General features: G+C 36.5%; 1 protein-coding gene across 1 annotated transcript in view; it reads right to left on the reverse strand.

The window, feature by feature from the left end:
- Acf (ATP-dependent chromatin assembly factor large subunit) overlaps positions 1–18266 on the reverse strand; it is a 373562-nt gene that overhangs the window by 137534 nt on the left and 217762 nt on the right. The window contains exon 14 of the mRNA XM_090376504.1: positions 8908–8973. Within this exon, the coding sequence (XP_090232630.1) occupies positions 8908–8973 (66 nt within the window). The remainder of the gene's footprint in view (positions 1–8907; positions 8974–18266) is intronic.

Raw genomic sequence — 18266 nt, forward strand, 5'->3', positions numbered from 1 at the left:
ACTGTCAAACTCCCATCCATTAGCTTGTTCTCATCTGTGTCTGATGACGAATCACTGTCTTCATATATTGCCTTGTCCTCAGTTCCGTCTATGGCATTTGAAATGCCACACTTCATAAATGACTTGACAACGATCTCAATCTTGATATTAACCCAGGATCTTGTCACCCAGGTGCAAACCTCTCCTATAGTTGGTTTCTCTACTCTTCCTGCTGGTGCCAAATTGTCCCCAGAAGACTTCATCCACTGGTTCCATTTGTCTCTCATGGCAGCTTTGAAGGGTTTGTTAATGCTGACATAAAGTGGTTGGAGCTGGGATGTCAAGCCTCCAGGTATGACGGCAAGTTTTGTTTTTTGCTCTGCAGCAATCTTCTTTGTCTTTTTTGTTATGTGTGCCCTGAACTGATTAAGCACCAATAGGGCAGGTTTGCGTAAGAGCCCACCTGGTCTCCTGCTCCAAACTTTCTCAAACCAGATCTTCATCCCATCCTGATCCATCCAACCCTTGCCATGAACGTGGACAATCACTCCTCGAGGAATGTCTTCTTTTGGCATTGTTTTGGGTTTGAAAATCAGCACAGGAAGCAGCTTGGTTCTGTCGGCACAACAAGCTAGAACAACTGTATAATGGCTCTTTTCATGTCCACTTGTCTTCACAGTTAGTTTTCACCCCCTTCTTATCAACAGTTCTGTTACTTGGGACAACAAATTGAAGGGGGACTTCATCCATATTTGCAATCTGTTCCAACTCAAACTGATGTGTCTTCCGACATTGAATGACAAAACGATGAAATTCAAGGACCTTCTGCTCATAGCTTTCAGGCATCTTTTGGGCAAGTCTGGTGCGTGTCCATGCTTAGTCCATTCCGTTCCATGAACCTGAAGCACCAATTGTGTCCTCCTTTGAAATCAGCAACTTCTTTTTCATCAGCAATTCTTCTTGCTTCATGCTGAACCATCTTTGTGGACACAGAAATTCCAATTGCCCTTTGCTCCTCAATCCATATCTTCAATTCCCTCTCTAAATCAGGCCATTTTGCTGACTTGCCTCTCATGGCCTTCTTCTGCCGTGGGGTTTTCAGTAGGGTTTCTTCTTCCCGTAGCCAGTCTTGGATTGTTCTCTCAGTTGGAGGAGGACCATAACTTAAATTCAGCAGCACGATTTCCATTCACTTTTGCAAACTGGATCACTTTTAACTTGAATTCAGCACTGTACGAAAATCTTTTCTGAGCCATTTCTGGGCAGAACGTGGCAAAACGTAACCTAATATACCGGTAACAAGTGCGAAACAACGAGCGCAAAGGCAACAAGCGCGAAATGCAAGTAAAAAAAAATCTACAACCACTGTATAAGACGCACCCAGTTTTTATACCCCAAATTTTTTGAAAAAGGTGCGTCTTATACATGGGGAAATATGGCAATTTAGTCAAAGTGAGAAATACAACAAATTTTTCAAATAATCTCTGTAATAAAAAAATTGCCATGTTTAATTTTTTCCACCATTAAAACCACAGTCATGAAGCTCTATGTTCAAAAGCTGATGAGTTGTACGTTGAAATAATACAGTGTTGCTTTTTATATAGAACTGTGAATATTTACTAACAAGAGAGTACTCCTCCTATCTTGGGATAATATTTGCTGTTTCATATTTGTAATCCATGCAAAGAAGGGCAAACTTTCTCTTATTTAGTGTTATCATTTGTTTAGTAAACTTTGAACTAGGCATGAATTGTACCTGAAAATTTCTGCTATGTACTGGTCAATACAATGCTCGTGTGAGCCGTCACCAGTCAGCACAGATAAGAATGAAGAAAAACCAAAAAAAAAAAAAAAAACAAACAAACCTTAAATAGTTTTCCAGTTGAATCCACATTGGATTCAACTGGAAAACTACATTCAAGGAGTAATCTGCTTCTTAAATAGCAACTTCTTTACATGCATCAAATTCCATGCAACCAAGATAAAATTCCAGAACTGTAATCAAAAATAATTTTACCAGCTGTTCTAAAAGTGATATGAAACTGATTCTTGGTTCAAACAAATGCTCTATGACCAGCCCATATAGCTGGAATCAGCAAGACTAGTTCAGGCTAAGTTTTTGAGAATTCCAAAATTCTGTACAGAGTTAGTATAAGTATCTGACTTTAAAAGTTTCTCTTGATTAATACTGATGTTCTCATGTTGTAACGGACACCCATTTAACTAAAAGTGACACGCTTTTGTTCCTTGAAAATACTGACCACGATAAATGTGCTCCTTTGAATGGTACACATTGATGAACACATTTACTGAAATTCATCATTACTTAACAGCATTTCTTTAATTTACCCTAGCAATTTTTTCACAAACACAATTTGTGGCTTAGTTATGTATGCACTGCCCTTAAGGTATCCCACCATAAAAAAAGGTCAGGTGAATGAAAAAACATCTCTAAAGAAAAAGAAAGAAAATAAGCTAGCCTGGAAAGATTATGTAAAAGATCCTTACTTGCACTTGCTGTATGACCTATTGCTTCATGCTGTTACCATATCTCATATGCAGACAGTTCCTTCAAACTGTGGTTGGAATCTCCAAATCACTTTAAAGTAGCACTCTACATTGACAAACTGCTTTAAAAAAAAAACGAAAACATCACTAATCTTAATCTGAGTCAAGTGCACAGGGCTGATGAAACTCCCAAACAATACAGGCTAACCCTCGTATAACACAGTAGTTGGGTTCCTATAAAATGTGTTGTGCAAAACCGTGTTATACTGGACTAAGAAAAAGTACAAAAAGGGGTTATGTTTCAAAATCTAACAAAAATACACCATTCTAGATTTCATGTATCTTCTGCTCTCTTTAAAAAAAAAAAAATCAGTAATCTGGGTTTGCTTTTGATTGATAAATCTTTGTGAAATTTATCGTATGGAACTAAGCATGTTTGAAGCTCCCTTTTGAACTTTGGGCCCTTTCATTCAAGAATCCTTTGAAAATGAAATGCACAAGGCATAAATATTCTAAATATTCAAATAACTAGAGAAGCGTTATTTATTTGAAGTAGTGCAATACCGCTATCTTGTTGTGAAGGCAACCACAATATGAGATACAATTAAAATGATGCCTTCTACACTATTTGCGTAGTTCAAATTTATGGGTTAACTATGGTGTATTTACACCAATACTATATAGTTAATTACCAAAACCCATAAGAATTATGCCTTGTGGATTTCATTTTCAAATTATATTTTTACCAACTCTTTGGCATCTCTCATATTGAGGATATAATTTCGCAACTGTGATGGCATGTTGTATTACCAGGGTACCTGCCCGCCCACTGATGAAGCCCAATAGCCTCGAAACGATCGTCTGGGTGGTGGTATCCTCTGAAAATAAATAACAGTAGCCTTCTCTACTAGAGAAACATTATTTATTTGAAGTAGTGCAATACCACTATCTCGTTGTGAAGGCAACCACAATATGAGATGCAATTAAAACGATGCCATTTACACTACTTATGGGTTAACTATGGTGTATTTACACCGATACTATATAATTCAAGAATCTGTATTAAAAAAATAAGATTCTAATTGCTTGGCTAACTGTATGCCTTCCCGTATGCTTTTTAGTGTAAAATTTGGAAGTTTAGAATTTTCATCTGCACTATCATCCTCTGAATTTATTTGGTTTTACCTCTGATGCCATTTCCACCAAATCCGCTTCGCCAGCCTCTTTTTCTACTAGTAATTCTTGAACGTCTTCACTAATCATATCCTTTAAAAAATTTTTAAATATATACTGTGTATATATTTTAAAAATATACACTGTCTGTAAATTACATGTTCTGTAGTTGATTTTCTGTTCTGCTGGATGAAAAACCTGAGTTTCCAGGATAAAAAACCATACTACCCTTGCCTGAGCCCGACTAACTCAGCCATGTTGTGAAAAAGTTCCATAAAATTTCTACCCGTCATTGACAAGATTCAAACTCAGGTCTTTTGAACCCGTTGTAGGGAGGGTGATTCTATCAACTGTACTACCCACAAGGGCTCCAGTAGTCATATCATCAAAACCTTCCCCTCCTACTGACACAGCAAGTTCTACTTTGCACCGATTCTGTTTTCTACCAGTTCGACCATATTTCCTGAATGAACTGATGCTGGCCATACATTTTTCCACACGCACTTAACATTGACAGTTTTATTTCTTTCAGTGATAAAGCTATGATTCTAATACAATCTACAAATGAGAAATGTGGCCATGGCTCCATTACTTCAATAGATTTGGAATCAATTTTTTCCAAAATTTTGTTCCAAAAGCTATTGTAACAATTTTCTAAAGTAATGAGTTTTAAAGTTGGATATAATGCCTTGATCTTATGGCCGAATGAAAGAAGTTATATTAATCCAGTACAACTGTGGGGTAGGAATGTAACTTCAACATTTGGACGACTTAAATCTTTTAGATGGCCTGGTGTGCTACCCAAAACTTTGAAATCTAGATTTTTTTCACAAATCCAACAAGCACGAGTTCAATAGCACAGAACATAAAACATAGGGATTTCCCAACAAAATAGAATACAGGGATCTCTCAATAATTTTTTTTTACTAGCGAGTCAACAGCGGGGATTCAAAAAGAGTGGAAATGTTGAAAAACTACATACAACATAATAGCAGGGTTTTCCCCTCACAAAATCTTAAAATTACCCTGTTATGCGAGGTTTACCGAAATTCTCTGTGTTATATAAGTACTGTGTTGTGCGAGGATTTCCACAATTTATCAATCATGTTAGAGCGAAACCATGTTGTAGAAGTACTGCGGGGGAAAATTATACGGGGGTTGCCTGTATTTCAGTAAACTGTGCTTCATCTACTCCATCCACAGCGCTGACATTTCTTCTAGATGTTTTTAAAAGTTTTCTTTTACTGCTCTGCTGAAAATTCCAGAAATCTGTTCATTACAAAAATAGGAAAAAAAAAAAAAAAAAAAAAATCATGAATTAAGTCAAACCTAATTATATGCATGTGTCAAGTGGCACCTGGAATGCACAGTTAATGGCAGCAAGCTGGCTTTACTGCTGTACACTTTCCTGCAATTGGTAACGCTCTCTGGTTTTGGGACAGTAAAGAGTTGCCGGAATACAACTATTAATGTGCATGTTTTATGTTTCATACAGCAAGCGCTCTTATTATTGATCGATTGGCATCCGATGAGCAAGTTCATTCAAGCTCAGTTTCCAATTTTCATTTTGCTTGCCAAAAGGTCTAAAACATGCTTGGGCAAATTTTTGGCTGAAGGGCCACATTAGGAATTCAAAAAGAAGGCAGGCCGCACGTAAAATACTATTTTTAGATATATATTATTTGTTATCATGAAGAAGAAATATAACATAAAAAGCTGTGTTCACTCGGTGCACTGTGATCAATTTATATTGAAAATGGGTCGCGCACTATTGCCAAACTTGTCTAAATTTTTCGGAAGTCGCCAGATCTTCATGAAAAGTCATCATTCAAAGTGTTGATAATTTCACAATATTTTTCCAGGAATCTTCAGCAACTTCATGGTTGGAAAGTGGTCTACCTTGTTAATTAATAAATGTCGAAGGAACAGCTGGAGTTTTAATTTAAATCCATTCAAACTTTTTATCATATCATGGGCGTATAAATTTTTCCCTTGTAACACGGTGTTGAAAGTATTTAAGTGTCATGATGTCCAGGGTAAACGCAAAATCACAAATCCAATTATTATCAGTTAATTCGGGAAAGTCCATAATATTTTTCAGTTTTAAAAATAGAATGATGTCATCTTTAAGATCCCATACTCTCCGAAGAACTTTTCCTAAGCTAAGCCATTGAATTTGACTATGATAAGGAATATCTGTGTACTTGGATTCAAAATCTTGAAGAAAATTAACAAATTGTCTGTGTTTCAGGCCCTTCGATCGTATTAAATTTACTAGTTTAATAATACAAGATGTGACATGTTAAATTTTTAACACATTTTTACATAATACTTGATGTATAATACAAAGAATTGTAATTAAATTATAATCATGATAATTTTCACAAATTTTATCCTGAATTTTCTTTAATGCTCCAACATTTTTACCTGTCAAACTTGGTGCTTTGTCAGTTGTTACGCTTACCATTTTGTTCCATTGTAAATTATATCTTGTTAAGCATTTTTCAACTTTTTCAAATATATCAGCTCTCGTTGTTTGGTCTTTAAGTGATTCCACTGAAAGAAGCTCTTTGATAATTTCAAATTAAGAGGTACATCCACGTATGAAAACTAATAACTGTGCAGTATTCTTTTGATCGTTACTTTCGTCGAGAGCTATCGAGTACCACGTTATGGATTCTAATACTGATAATAATTGCTCATTCAAATTTGTATCGATACATTCAATTCTTCTTACTACGGTTCGCCGAGATAAACTTATATTCTCAAATTTGTGTTTAATGTCAGGATATAATTCCACAAGCTTCAGTCATACATTCTTTAATATAGTCTCCATCAGAAAAAAGCTTGTTGCTTTTTGCAATTATATGAGAAATAACAAAACTTGCCTCTACAGTAGCTTCTTGTTCCTTAGTTACCCGCATAAACACATTTTGTTGTCTAGATAAATTTTGAATCAATCCATCAGCAGTTTTCTTTCTCGCTTCCGGAGTTAAATTGGCACCATATTCGGAATGTTTAGTAGTGAAATGTCTTTTTATATTGTACTCTTTCAACACTGAGACACTCTCCCGGCAGATGAGACAAATAGGCTTGTTATTTATGTTAGCAAAAAAATATTTTGTGTTCCACTCTTCATTGAAGACACGATGCTCTTGTTGAATTTTTCGTTTTTTATTCATTTTTAAAAGGGCGTAAATATTATTTTTATCGCTACTGGCAACCAAGATGATAACCAAAGATAATGCAAAAAAACTAACTGCAGGATGATTGTCAGAGAAAACAGATTGGAACTGAGGCTGGTCAGCAGTCCTATCCTATTACTCCACCACAGCAGCAAAGCCATTGTCGTCATCACTGGTTGTCTGTTACCGTAGTTTCGCACGGTTAGTTTATAATCGCAAATTATACCGTTATAAAAGCGCCCGTTGGCTCGCTCCAGTTCGTGCACAATTTCAAATTCTATCTCAATTTGAACAATACAGAGATGATAAAACAATTTACAAGTGGACAAATTCTATAATATATCACATATACAAATTTATTTTTCAAAAAGGCGTTGCAAAAGGCATAAAATAAGTAAACTTTTTTTTGAAAATACAATTAAAGCTTGTGGGTCGCAAAAAATGTGCAGCGGACCACATGCGGCACACGGGCCATAGTTTGCCCGGGCCTGGTCTAATTTCAAAAAATAATTAAAAATGTATGTTTTTAATATAGAAAACAAATTTTCACAGTTGGGTTCACAAAAGATTGAAAATAAAGGTAGATCACCTGGGCTTGCAGTAGACCAATTCTCCTATACAGCCAGCCCTCGTTATAAGGCAGTTTGCTATTCTTATACTATAACCCATATCTGACTATAACACTCTTTTTGATAGCTTGCAAATGAATACCAAAATTAGATTAAAATGTTTCCCCATGCCAACTTGAGAAATTTTCGCACACTCAGTGAAATTTTCTCACATGCTATTCTCGGAACTATGTAAAAAATAAAGAATTAATTTCAGCAGTGGGAAAGACAGCTGTTCCAATGCAAGCAACTAGGGCTAGGCCGGTTATTAGGATTGAAATGGAGAGACTTCAACTAATTTCATTGAAGATAATATCCAATGCAGAAGTCAGTTAAGTTAAATATGAGAGAGAGAGAGAGAGAGAGAGAGAGAGAGAGAGAGAGAGAGAGAGAGAGAGAGAGAGAGAGAAGTGGAACTATTTAAAACTAGTAAGGGCTGGTTGAATAGATTTTAAATTCAGGGAAAAGCCGTAAGTGCAGATTAAGGAGCCAAAACTTTCAAAAAAGAACTTGTTAAAATTATCGAAGGAGTATTATGTGTTATACTTTTCAACAATTTTTTAACACAGACGAAGCAGGACTTTTTATGGAAACAAATGTCTAAAAGAAGTTTCATATTGAAAGAAGAAAAAAAACATGCCAGGTTTCAAAGCGGTGAATTTAAAATTAAAACCCCTTTTAGTTTACCAGGAAGAGGGACAAAGTACAACCCAAAATCGACACATTTTTCATGATTAAATTCATCAATTAAAACCAATTTAGATCAATTAAATTCATGATTTTATTTGGAATTTTAAGTTTAATTTTGATATGTAAGTAGTTACCGCATAATTATATACGTATGTAATGAATATTTTATATGTAAAAATATTTGAATATTAAATATTTTGACTAACAATTGCGCATCTTTTCACTACTGTTTATTATTGATTTGGAAATACTGTGTGGCACTGACCGCAACTCACAAATACATATGTTACCTTATGGGAATGCAGCGCTCGCTTAGAGCGGATTCACTTAGTGCACTGTTTTTCCGTAACGAATTATCAGCGTTATGTGGGGGGTCACCTGTATATGGAGTGGAGCTCCTATACACGGAGCTCCTCTTACTGTAAATTTTTGTTTGTTATTGCTAGTGGGTTTCTTGCTACTTGCTACTCAAAATTTGAATGTGCCAATGGAAGGCATATCACTAATGCAAATATTTTGGTGAAAATTATGCTATGTTGTGATTTTGCTGAATATGCCATACTGAAGTGATTTCCCTAGTGTGTTACATAATTTCACTGAAGGCAAATGTCTACTGCAAATGTGCAAAGGAAAAACAATAAAGAGTGCCAGTTGTTTCTAACAGACCCAGTATAAATCTCTGCTGTGCTTCAACGGAATGCAAGTTTTTGAATTCAAACAAACAAACAAACAAACAAACAAAAAAAAAAAAAACACCACAGTACCTGGTGTCAATATCACTGTCTTTTTTTCCACGTTCCTTAAGCTTTTCTTCTAATTTCTTTTTATATCTAGATAAAAAAAAAAAATAATAAAATAAAAAACTTCAAGATATCTTGGTGCAGAATGAACTTACAGCTAGAACTTTTGCTTTTATGTACATATTCTTATTATTATTTGTATTTTTCTTTTTAGCATACAAATTTATTCATAATTAGTATCTAATTCCATAAACTGATCATTTGATTCTCTCTAATGGGAGAGTACCCTCGATTGACTTAGGAATGCAGTTGTCCCTACAGCTTGATTATCTAGTCCATAGTCATTTCCAGAACAGGAAGGTTCTTGTGGTCTCGAAGCATCAGGTCGTGTCCAGTGTGGTTACTCGATGGTGCCCCCAAGGGTCTATCTTGCGAGACCCCTTGTTTTCTGTCATCCTGTAATTGCTGGTAAACACAAGGGCCAACTATCTGTTAGACAAATATGTTAGTTGTCTGACAGCACCATGGGTTTTCCCCCATCTCTGCATTGTATTCTTTGTAAGTGACACAGAACTTTGTGGAGGCCAGTGATTTAAAAAGTTTGTGAGGAGTATTTTCTTGTGTAGTGTTATGTTCTGTTGTTTCTCTGACCATTTAGCCGGTGAGCCCCTAACGGGACTCACCGTTGCCCACACTTTGCCACGAGGAGACAGGTCAGGCATCCAGTAGATCTGGCAGGCCCTGCCACCTATTTTCCGAGGATTTCAGTGGCAAGACATATACATATATATATAAAAATAAATGGGGGGGGGGGGATAAACACTAGAATTTGGAAAGGCCGGAAGAGGTTTATGAGGAAAGCGGTTGAATTTTTAGATGTTGATTAGAATTTAGCGGGATTGTTAGAGGCGCACTTGATCGGTTTATGTAGAGTGGGGGGGGGGGGAGATTATACCATAAATTGATCAGTGAAATACTTTGCAAAACCAATTGAAACTTTTAAATTGATTTTTTTTTGTGTCTTGCAGGTAGTAGCTAATATTTATTTAGAGGTGATATAAAAAGATACACAAAGAAGATGCCTGAACTCTCTGAATTCTAAAGAGGTAAAATAGTTGGTGCATGTTTAGCAGGGACATCAGTATCTAAAACCTTTTTAAAAATATATTAGGCCACCAGAAAACTATGTATATCTCTGGCTAATTTGCCTTTTTAATGGATGAAAAATCAGTTTCTCAGGGTAGGGCCCCTTGATATCCACAACAGAGCCCAGCTATATTAACTATGGAGTGAAAAGTTTCTCCTGTCATTGACAGGATTCAAACCTTGGCCTTTTCCATTCAGTGTGAGGAGGACAATAATTATTACCACTGTGCTACCCATGCTGATGCAAATGCATAGAAAGTGATACCAGTCATGGGCACCAGCAGGATATTTTGCAAGGTGTGGGAATAAATTTTTTGCTCACCAAATTTTCGAATACATGCAATATCTTATGTTTCAATATATTAATGAAAATATTAAAAATTGTGTATTACTTCAAAATCCAAAGGTGGTGCACTTGCACCATGCTGCTGGTGGCCATGATGCCAGCATTCTCAATACTTGATGTCTGTATTCACCAAGTGGGGAAAATCAAAAAGAGGATAGGACAAATTGTGGCAGAATTTGTGGAAAGAGACTGCCAGATACCAAAAAGGACTGTAGCTCCAAAAACAAAAATACTGCCTCAAAAAATAACTGCAGAACTTAAATGTGTCTCAGCAACATACAGTTTCTAGTAAAACAGTTCAATGACAACTTCTTAAAGACAAAATTTATGGCAGAGCACAAAAACTGGACACTTGATGATTGGAAAAATGCCATATTTTCAGATGAATCATCACTCACACCTTTTCCAACATCAGGTAGAGTTTACATTTGGAAAATTCCAAAGGAAGTGCATCATCCTGACTGTCTTGTGTCATCAAATATGGAGGAGATTCCACGATGGTTTGGACAATGATATTGTGGTATTCTTTAGGTCCTATCATCACCCTGAACAGGTGAATTAATGCCACTGATTACGGTGATATTCTAAGTGAGCAAGTTTACTGCATGATACAAATATATTATCCCACAAAGGATGCAATGTTTCAAGATGAAAATGCTCCAATACACACAGCTGGATTTGTCCATTCTTGGTTTGAGGGGCATAAAACTGAAGCCAAGCCTCTCCCACAGCCCACACAATCACTGGAATTAAAATGTTTGAGTCCCTGTGGGCTAATTTGGAGAAAAGAGCAAGAAACAGTAACTCTATCTTCATCACTCAGGGAGCTTGAAACATTTATCCATGAAGAATGGCCCAATATTCCTTTTAAGACAGTTCAAGATAAATTTACATCTATTCCACATAGAATATAGGCTATTTTAAAAGCAAAGGGTGGCCCAACACCATATTACTGCATACCTGTAGCTCTTATTACAGGTGTTTCCATTATATTGTTCACTCACTGTATACATCAGGGATGGAAACCAGCTGCAAGAATTTCCAATGATTAAGGATGAAATTTGTGCATTATTATTATTATATAAATTATGCAAGGATATACAGTATCAGCAAAAAACTCCTACCCACTTAATTTATTCTTGCCAATCTATTCTAATAATTTACCCAATCCTTTAAATTTTTTCAAAATTGCTATCTCCATAACACTAGGTGAAAGTTTATTACAATAATCAATTATTCTTTGACTGAAAGCAAATTTTTTTGCATGTGTTTTGCAACTATCCGTTTTTCAATTTAAACTATGCTCTCTTGTGTGTGTTGTCTAAAGAGTAAAGATGACTTCAACATTTCATTTAGAATCACACACAGATGCCTAATATCCAGATGTTGCAAGTTACGAAACCTTTGGCAAGAATAATCTTAAGTGTCTTCAAATAATCACACAGTCCTTTCTACACCCTTCCCAAACTGCATGCAGTATTTAAGGTGAGGCTTAACTATTACTTTACATAATGGGATAATCACCTCTTTAAACTTGCTGACAAGTTCTCCAATATTACTGATAGAACCCCAATGAGTAGTCCTAGAAGCATATCTGCACTGCTCAGAAATTTCATTTCAAATTTTTGAGTTTAATGTTACCCAAATGGTTCAATGCAGATTGATTAAAATGAGAAAAGGTGTAACATCTTGACTACAGCTCCAATGTTATGCAAGGGTATCCATTACATTAAAAAAAGCACTGGGACCGCAATCAAAGTGTGACAGACCTGTTCACTGTAGTCTAACTGCATTGAACATCTTTCTCAAACACAATGAAATAAGTAATATCACACATTGTATCTCTCTGTAATGAGATGAGGAATTATGGATTATTCCCTCTCCCTGGTTACCATAATACTTTTCTGTTGCATGCTAAAAAAGAAATCTTTAGATACAGGCTGCATTAGAGCACTCTGGCACTGACTGCTCTTCTTTATTATTTTTATGCTTTTGCTTGTATCTTAATTTATTCAACATATATCTTGTTGCTTATTTTATAATTTTAATGGTACTTGTATATTACTGCTCAATTACAGTTATGGAAAGGGAGCTAACTAGAGGATAATGGTGGTTTATAGACAGCTTGTTGTTGTTGTTATTTGGTTTTTAGGAGCATTAGCAACTAAGGCCATATTGCTCTTATATACAGCTGAGTAGCAAAGAAAGATGAAGAAAAAGAATTGCAGGAAAGTGAAAAACATACTAATACTGTATAATTTTAGCAGAAATAATTGTTTGTGAATACTATCTTAATTGCAGACCCCTCAAGGTAGATCTACAGATAAATATTCACAAATGTAGAAAATGTACAAGCTCCAAAATATAATTAAGATCTATACGATAAATGAACAGCAATACTAGCAATACTACAATCCCCTGACTGTGAACTTGCATATGCCAACCATAAATTACACAGAGAAAGAAATATCACCTAAACATGCACTTATGTCATATTTGGGCAGACTATCAATTCAAACCTTCATTGGTTCAAATTCAGTGTGGCTGTTGATAACAGCTAGCACACAGAGGCACATTGACTTGGCTAGCTTTAAGTTTTCAATTTTATTTGTGGTCAGTGTCTGCAAGGACTTCCCATGTGACCTGTCTCTGACCCCTAAAATTGTGTTTAGATGTTTTGAATATGTATGATACGTTGTATTGACTTTGTTTATATGAGGGGGTGTCAAAAAGTTCATACCCCGACCTAGATAAAACATCAGTAGGAAGATGCTGTATAAATTGTGTACTTATTCAATAACTAACATGTGAAATTTCATTCCCATAGGTGATCGTCACCAGAGGTGGAGTCTGAATACTACAGTTGACAAAGTGGAGCATTGAGCAGTGATCAAGTTCCTGCACTTGCAGGGCAAGAAAGCTTAGGAAATTGAAGAAGAAATGAAAGCTGTGTATGGGCAGAATTTTCCATCCTATGACACTGTAAAAAAGTGGAAACGGGAGTTCCAGTGTGGTTGTACAAGTGTCTTTGACAAGCCAAGAGAAGGAAGGTTATCAACACCCACAGACAGTGAGGTTACAAAGGTTGAGTAGCTGGTTCTGAGTGACAGACATGTGACAATTCATTTCATCGCAAATGCAGTGGGAGTTAGTTACGGGTCTGCCCACAACATTTTACACGATCATCTGCACATGTCTAAGGTCTCCACAAAATGGGTTCCAAGATTGCTGATACCTTTGCAGAAGCAATGTTGGATGCAATGTTCTCACCAACTGCTGGATTTGTGTGTGGCTTTGAACTACTGCAGCAGCACCCACCCTATTCTCCTGACCTAGCACCACCAGACTTCTTGTTTTGAGAAATGAAGAAACCATTGCGTGGACGGTGCTTTGATTTGTCTCAGAAGTCATCAATGAAGTGGAATCGTGATTTTGGGCAAATAGTGCAGACTTGACTTCTATGATCAAGGCATTAAACAACTGATCCATACATGGAAGAAATGTATTACTCTACATGGAGAGCACATATAAAATATGTATTTTTATAATAAAAAGATTTAAAGTGATTCAGTTAAAGAAAACTATTAAGTGTGATTTAGCAGTTTTCATTTATCTTAAGGCACATATTTTTTTAACTAAACCTTTTCATAGGCTCTTTGGGCAATGCCCCCATTGTGCCCAAAGGATAATCGGGCCTTGCTACCTACTTCCAAGAACTCTATCCAGATGGATTCAATGGATTTTCAGGTTCCACTTAACCAAAATACAGGCTTTTCAGTTGCTTTTCAAAAAATTCTTGCACCATTAGAAACATAACTAAAAAGGATATGAGAATGTCTAAGCAAGCTTCGTATATTCTTGTACATACATCCTTTCTGATTTCAATGCAGTGTAGCGTAAAATATAAAAGTAAATACTTGATCAACAAAAAACAGTTTTTCTCACAGTTATATTTTTAAACAAAGCTACCTCTCAGTTGTATGGGAAGATGCACAGGCCTAAGGTGAGAAACAAAATAACAAAATCAAGAAATCCTAGCATTATATTTGTTCTCTTATAAAAAGCAAAATAAAAGACAGTCCCAAAAGTGAACTTCCCATGATCACATTACTTAAAATAAGATGCAGAAGAAACAAGTTTTAAATAAAACAGTTACTTGGATCTGCTGGAGGAGTTCATGTATTCACAAGTCCAAGAAAAATTGTGCTGGATGTTATTGGGATTAGTTGTTCTCCGAGCTTTAGTTCTGGGTCTGGGTGTATGTTTCTTTTCCGACAAAAGTGTATTCCAACTGTCCATAATTTCAATAAAAAATGCAAACTAAGGATGAGGAGCAGAGCGCTATCCCTTCACTCACAGAGCCAAGAAAGTTATGAGTACACTCACCATAATTTCTTTGTTATGGGGACATACTTTTACAAAGGTGGGGTGGCCTAGAAAACACTGAAAAAGATAAATCCTGGGAGACTAAGAAAAACACGTCTGAGCGTATATAGAGACCTCATGCGTTGTTATGAATAGGGACAGAGGTATGCGTATGCATCCTCTTTTTAGAAAACAGAGGATGCATACGCATACCTCTGTCCCTATTCATAACAACGCATGAGGTCTCTATATACGCTCAGACGTGTTTTTCTTAGTCTCCCAGGATTTATCTTTTTCAGTGTTTTCTAGGCCACCCCACCTTTGTAAAAGTATGTCCCCATAACAAAGAAATTATGGTGAGTGTACTCATAACTTTCTTGGCTCTGTGAGTGAAGGGATAGCGCTCTGCTCCTCATCCTTAGTTTGCATTTTTTATTGAAATTATCGCTATTGATAACATTGAACAATGGCTGACACTTAACGTTGTTGTTTCCCTTCACTTACAGAATTTTTTTTTTTTTTTTTTTTTTTTTCTGCTTTGGCCTTTGACCCTCAAGCTTGGGGTTGTTAAAGGTCTTGACACCATTCTGGAACTCTAGGGTGGCTGATTGTTGCACTGGGGTACTGAAGATTAATTTGTTTTGTGCAAATAGCCAGCCATTACCATGATTTATATTTTTTCAGCTCTTGCCTACCAAATAAATTGGAATAATACTGGCAGCCATACTGTCTTCCCCATTCTCTTTGACCAATAGGCTTAAAGGTCATTGAGTTTTGGCGGACTTTTGTTAAGTCACCATTTTGTGTTTGCATGGCTGCCTCCATATGGGAGTCGCCATTTTGTGGTGTAGCTATAACCTATAGCGTTTTTGTATATTGAGTTATTACAGACTGTTGGTAATACCATTTTAGCTTGTTATACTATCTTTGGTGCAGATTATTGGCTGCACTGTTATATAAACATTATCATTGACTATAATATATTTGTTTTGGTAACCAATAGTTACCTTGAAAATATTGTGTATACTTGAATTGCCATTTTTATCACTATGTCTTTTAAATTTTGTAACTTTTGTTTGGGTGCTCCTAATATTTTGCCCTTTAGTATACTTTCTTCTCATGCCCTATAGACCCCCTCCATAAAGTTTTGGGGGTTTTGGCTTATTAGGGACTCAGATATAAGCATAATTGTCTTGTTTGCTCAAACCTGCCTTCAATATTATTTTTGGGCTGGTTTGGGCTGTTATTTTTTTAAACTTAAATCGCCCTTTTCTCGATACCTATTGGGCGGATCCTGCTCATTTTTGGTGTGGTAATTCAGATTAAAAATACTTATTTTTGTGAATTTTTTGAACGCCCCTGGTGAGTAGAAACAGAACTATTCATTATCAAACTTTAGGTACAATTACATTCCAAATGGATAGCTCCACCAGCTCAAGTACTTCTCGTGATGATAATACAGGTAAGTGTCCCCAACTATTGAACATTTCAGTGTTGGACAGTTCTCTTACACAGAAGTTTGGACCCATTGGTTCGATTCTTACCAGTACTCCTTCCAAAGTTGAAGGCCCTCTGGCTTTGAATGAGTCTCAGTCTAAGAGTCTCAAGAACTTGATTGTGGACATTAGTAATCCTTCTGAATTGATTTCAGCCTTTAACTTTTATAAGAATCAGTTTTCTGAAGTTTCACATTCGTATAAGGGCATTCCATCTAAGTTTATTACATCATCTTGGCAACTTTGGAATGGTGTGGAGGAGATAATTCAGAAGTTGGCCTTTGCTTTGGAGGAACAGAAGAAATTTTTCAACGACTTCGCTGCCAAAGACGTTGAGACGACTTCAAAGCTTAAGGAGGAGATTGCTTCTTTGCAGGTTGCAGCTACAGATAATATTTATTTGAAGGAACTATTAACATCAAAGGATTTCCAAATCACAGAACTTCGTACAAAACTTGCAACTGTGGAAGACTTTTTGACTAAATTTGAGGATGTTTCTGCCAGCTTGCTGGCTAAAGATAACCAATTGAAGGATATCCAAATAAAATTGGATACGCTGACGCAGCAATTGGATGAAATCTCCAAACCCTTGTCTGTTTCCTCAGACCCCTCGACAGCATCCACGTTTGCTACAGTAACTACTACTAATTTAAGACCTCAAACTGGTCCAGCTCTAGCCCCTCCACCTTCGGGTGCTCAATCGAAACACGTTCTCTTCGTCAAAGCTGGCGTAAACAGTACGGTAACGTCAAGCGAAGATGTAAAACAACTCCTTTCTTCGGATTTTAAGCAAGAGTTAAAGAAGGTTAAGATTAAATCAGTGCGAAAGCTAAGGGAGAAAGGGATAGTAATAGAGACTGCTACTGAGAATGATCTCCGTACTTTGGAGAATTGTGGTAAATTTGCGGACTGCGATCTTCACATAGAACATCCTAAGAAGTTAAACCCAACCTTGGTAGTTTTTGACATCCCTGGGGATTCCTCAGATGAGGACTTTTTGGATGACTTGTTTGAGAAAAATCTCTGTAATAAAATTGATAAAAAGGATTTTGAAACAAATACTAAAGTAAGATTCAGGTTTGGCTCGAAAAATAAAAATACTTGTCATTTAGTTTTCGAGGTTTCCCCGAAAATGAGACACTGCTTATTGAGTTCGGATTGTAGAGTTTTCTTGGGCTGGACAGCCCACAGTGTAAAGGACTTTACCATTGTTTCGCGCTGTTTTCGTTGTTTAGGATATGGTCATTCCGCAAAAACTTGTCAACAAACTGCTAATGTATGTGGTCACTGCGGTGATCAAGGTCACCAATTTGACAATTGTACTAAGAAAGACTCCCCCCCTTGCTGCGTTAACTGTAAGGTGAGGAGAAAGGATAGTAAACACTCTTATAGGGATCTTAGCTGCCCGGAATTTATTCGAGCACAGGAGCTGATTCGCTCAAAAACTAATTTTCAATAGAATCCTCCATTCTTCTTTTAGTCCTTCGCTAAAAGTTATACAACTCAATTGTCAGAGGTCAGCTTCGGTTACTAATGACTTAGCAAAAATTGCAATTGATAAAAAGATTTCGTTTATGGGTTTACAAGAATTATATTCAGTAAAGGGTTTGGTTAAAGGCTTTCCTTTTTCGTTTCGAATAGTCTCTTCTTATATACAGCATATTGGTACTGGGGGGAATGCCAGGGCTATGGTTTGGGCAGCCCTGGTGGTGGCTGACCCCTCATTGGTTGTTACTAAAATTAATACCTTGTGTTCTAATTTTGCTGCCTGCGCCTGCATAGAGGGTCCGTTTGAAAAGTTTTATGCTATATCATTGTACATGCGTTGTTCACAAGGTGTACAGCCAATTGAGCCTTTTTTAATCTATCTGGACCACGTATTATCGCATTTAGCTGGTGAAAAACTACTAATTATGACAGATTCTAATTCTTCTTCGTCGCTCTGGTCTTCTTTTCCTCCAAATCTTAAGGGTGAGTTGTTTGAGGAGTTAATTTTTTCTAAAGGTTTAACGGTTTGGAACATTCCGTAT

The sequence above is a fragment of the Mastigoproctus giganteus genome, chromosome 6 (genome assembly GCF_048544385.1).
Source record: "Mastigoproctus giganteus isolate SK-2022 chromosome 6, ASM4854438v1, whole genome shotgun sequence".
NCBI lineage: Eukaryota > Metazoa > Arthropoda > Arachnida > Uropygi > Thelyphonidae > Mastigoproctus > Mastigoproctus giganteus.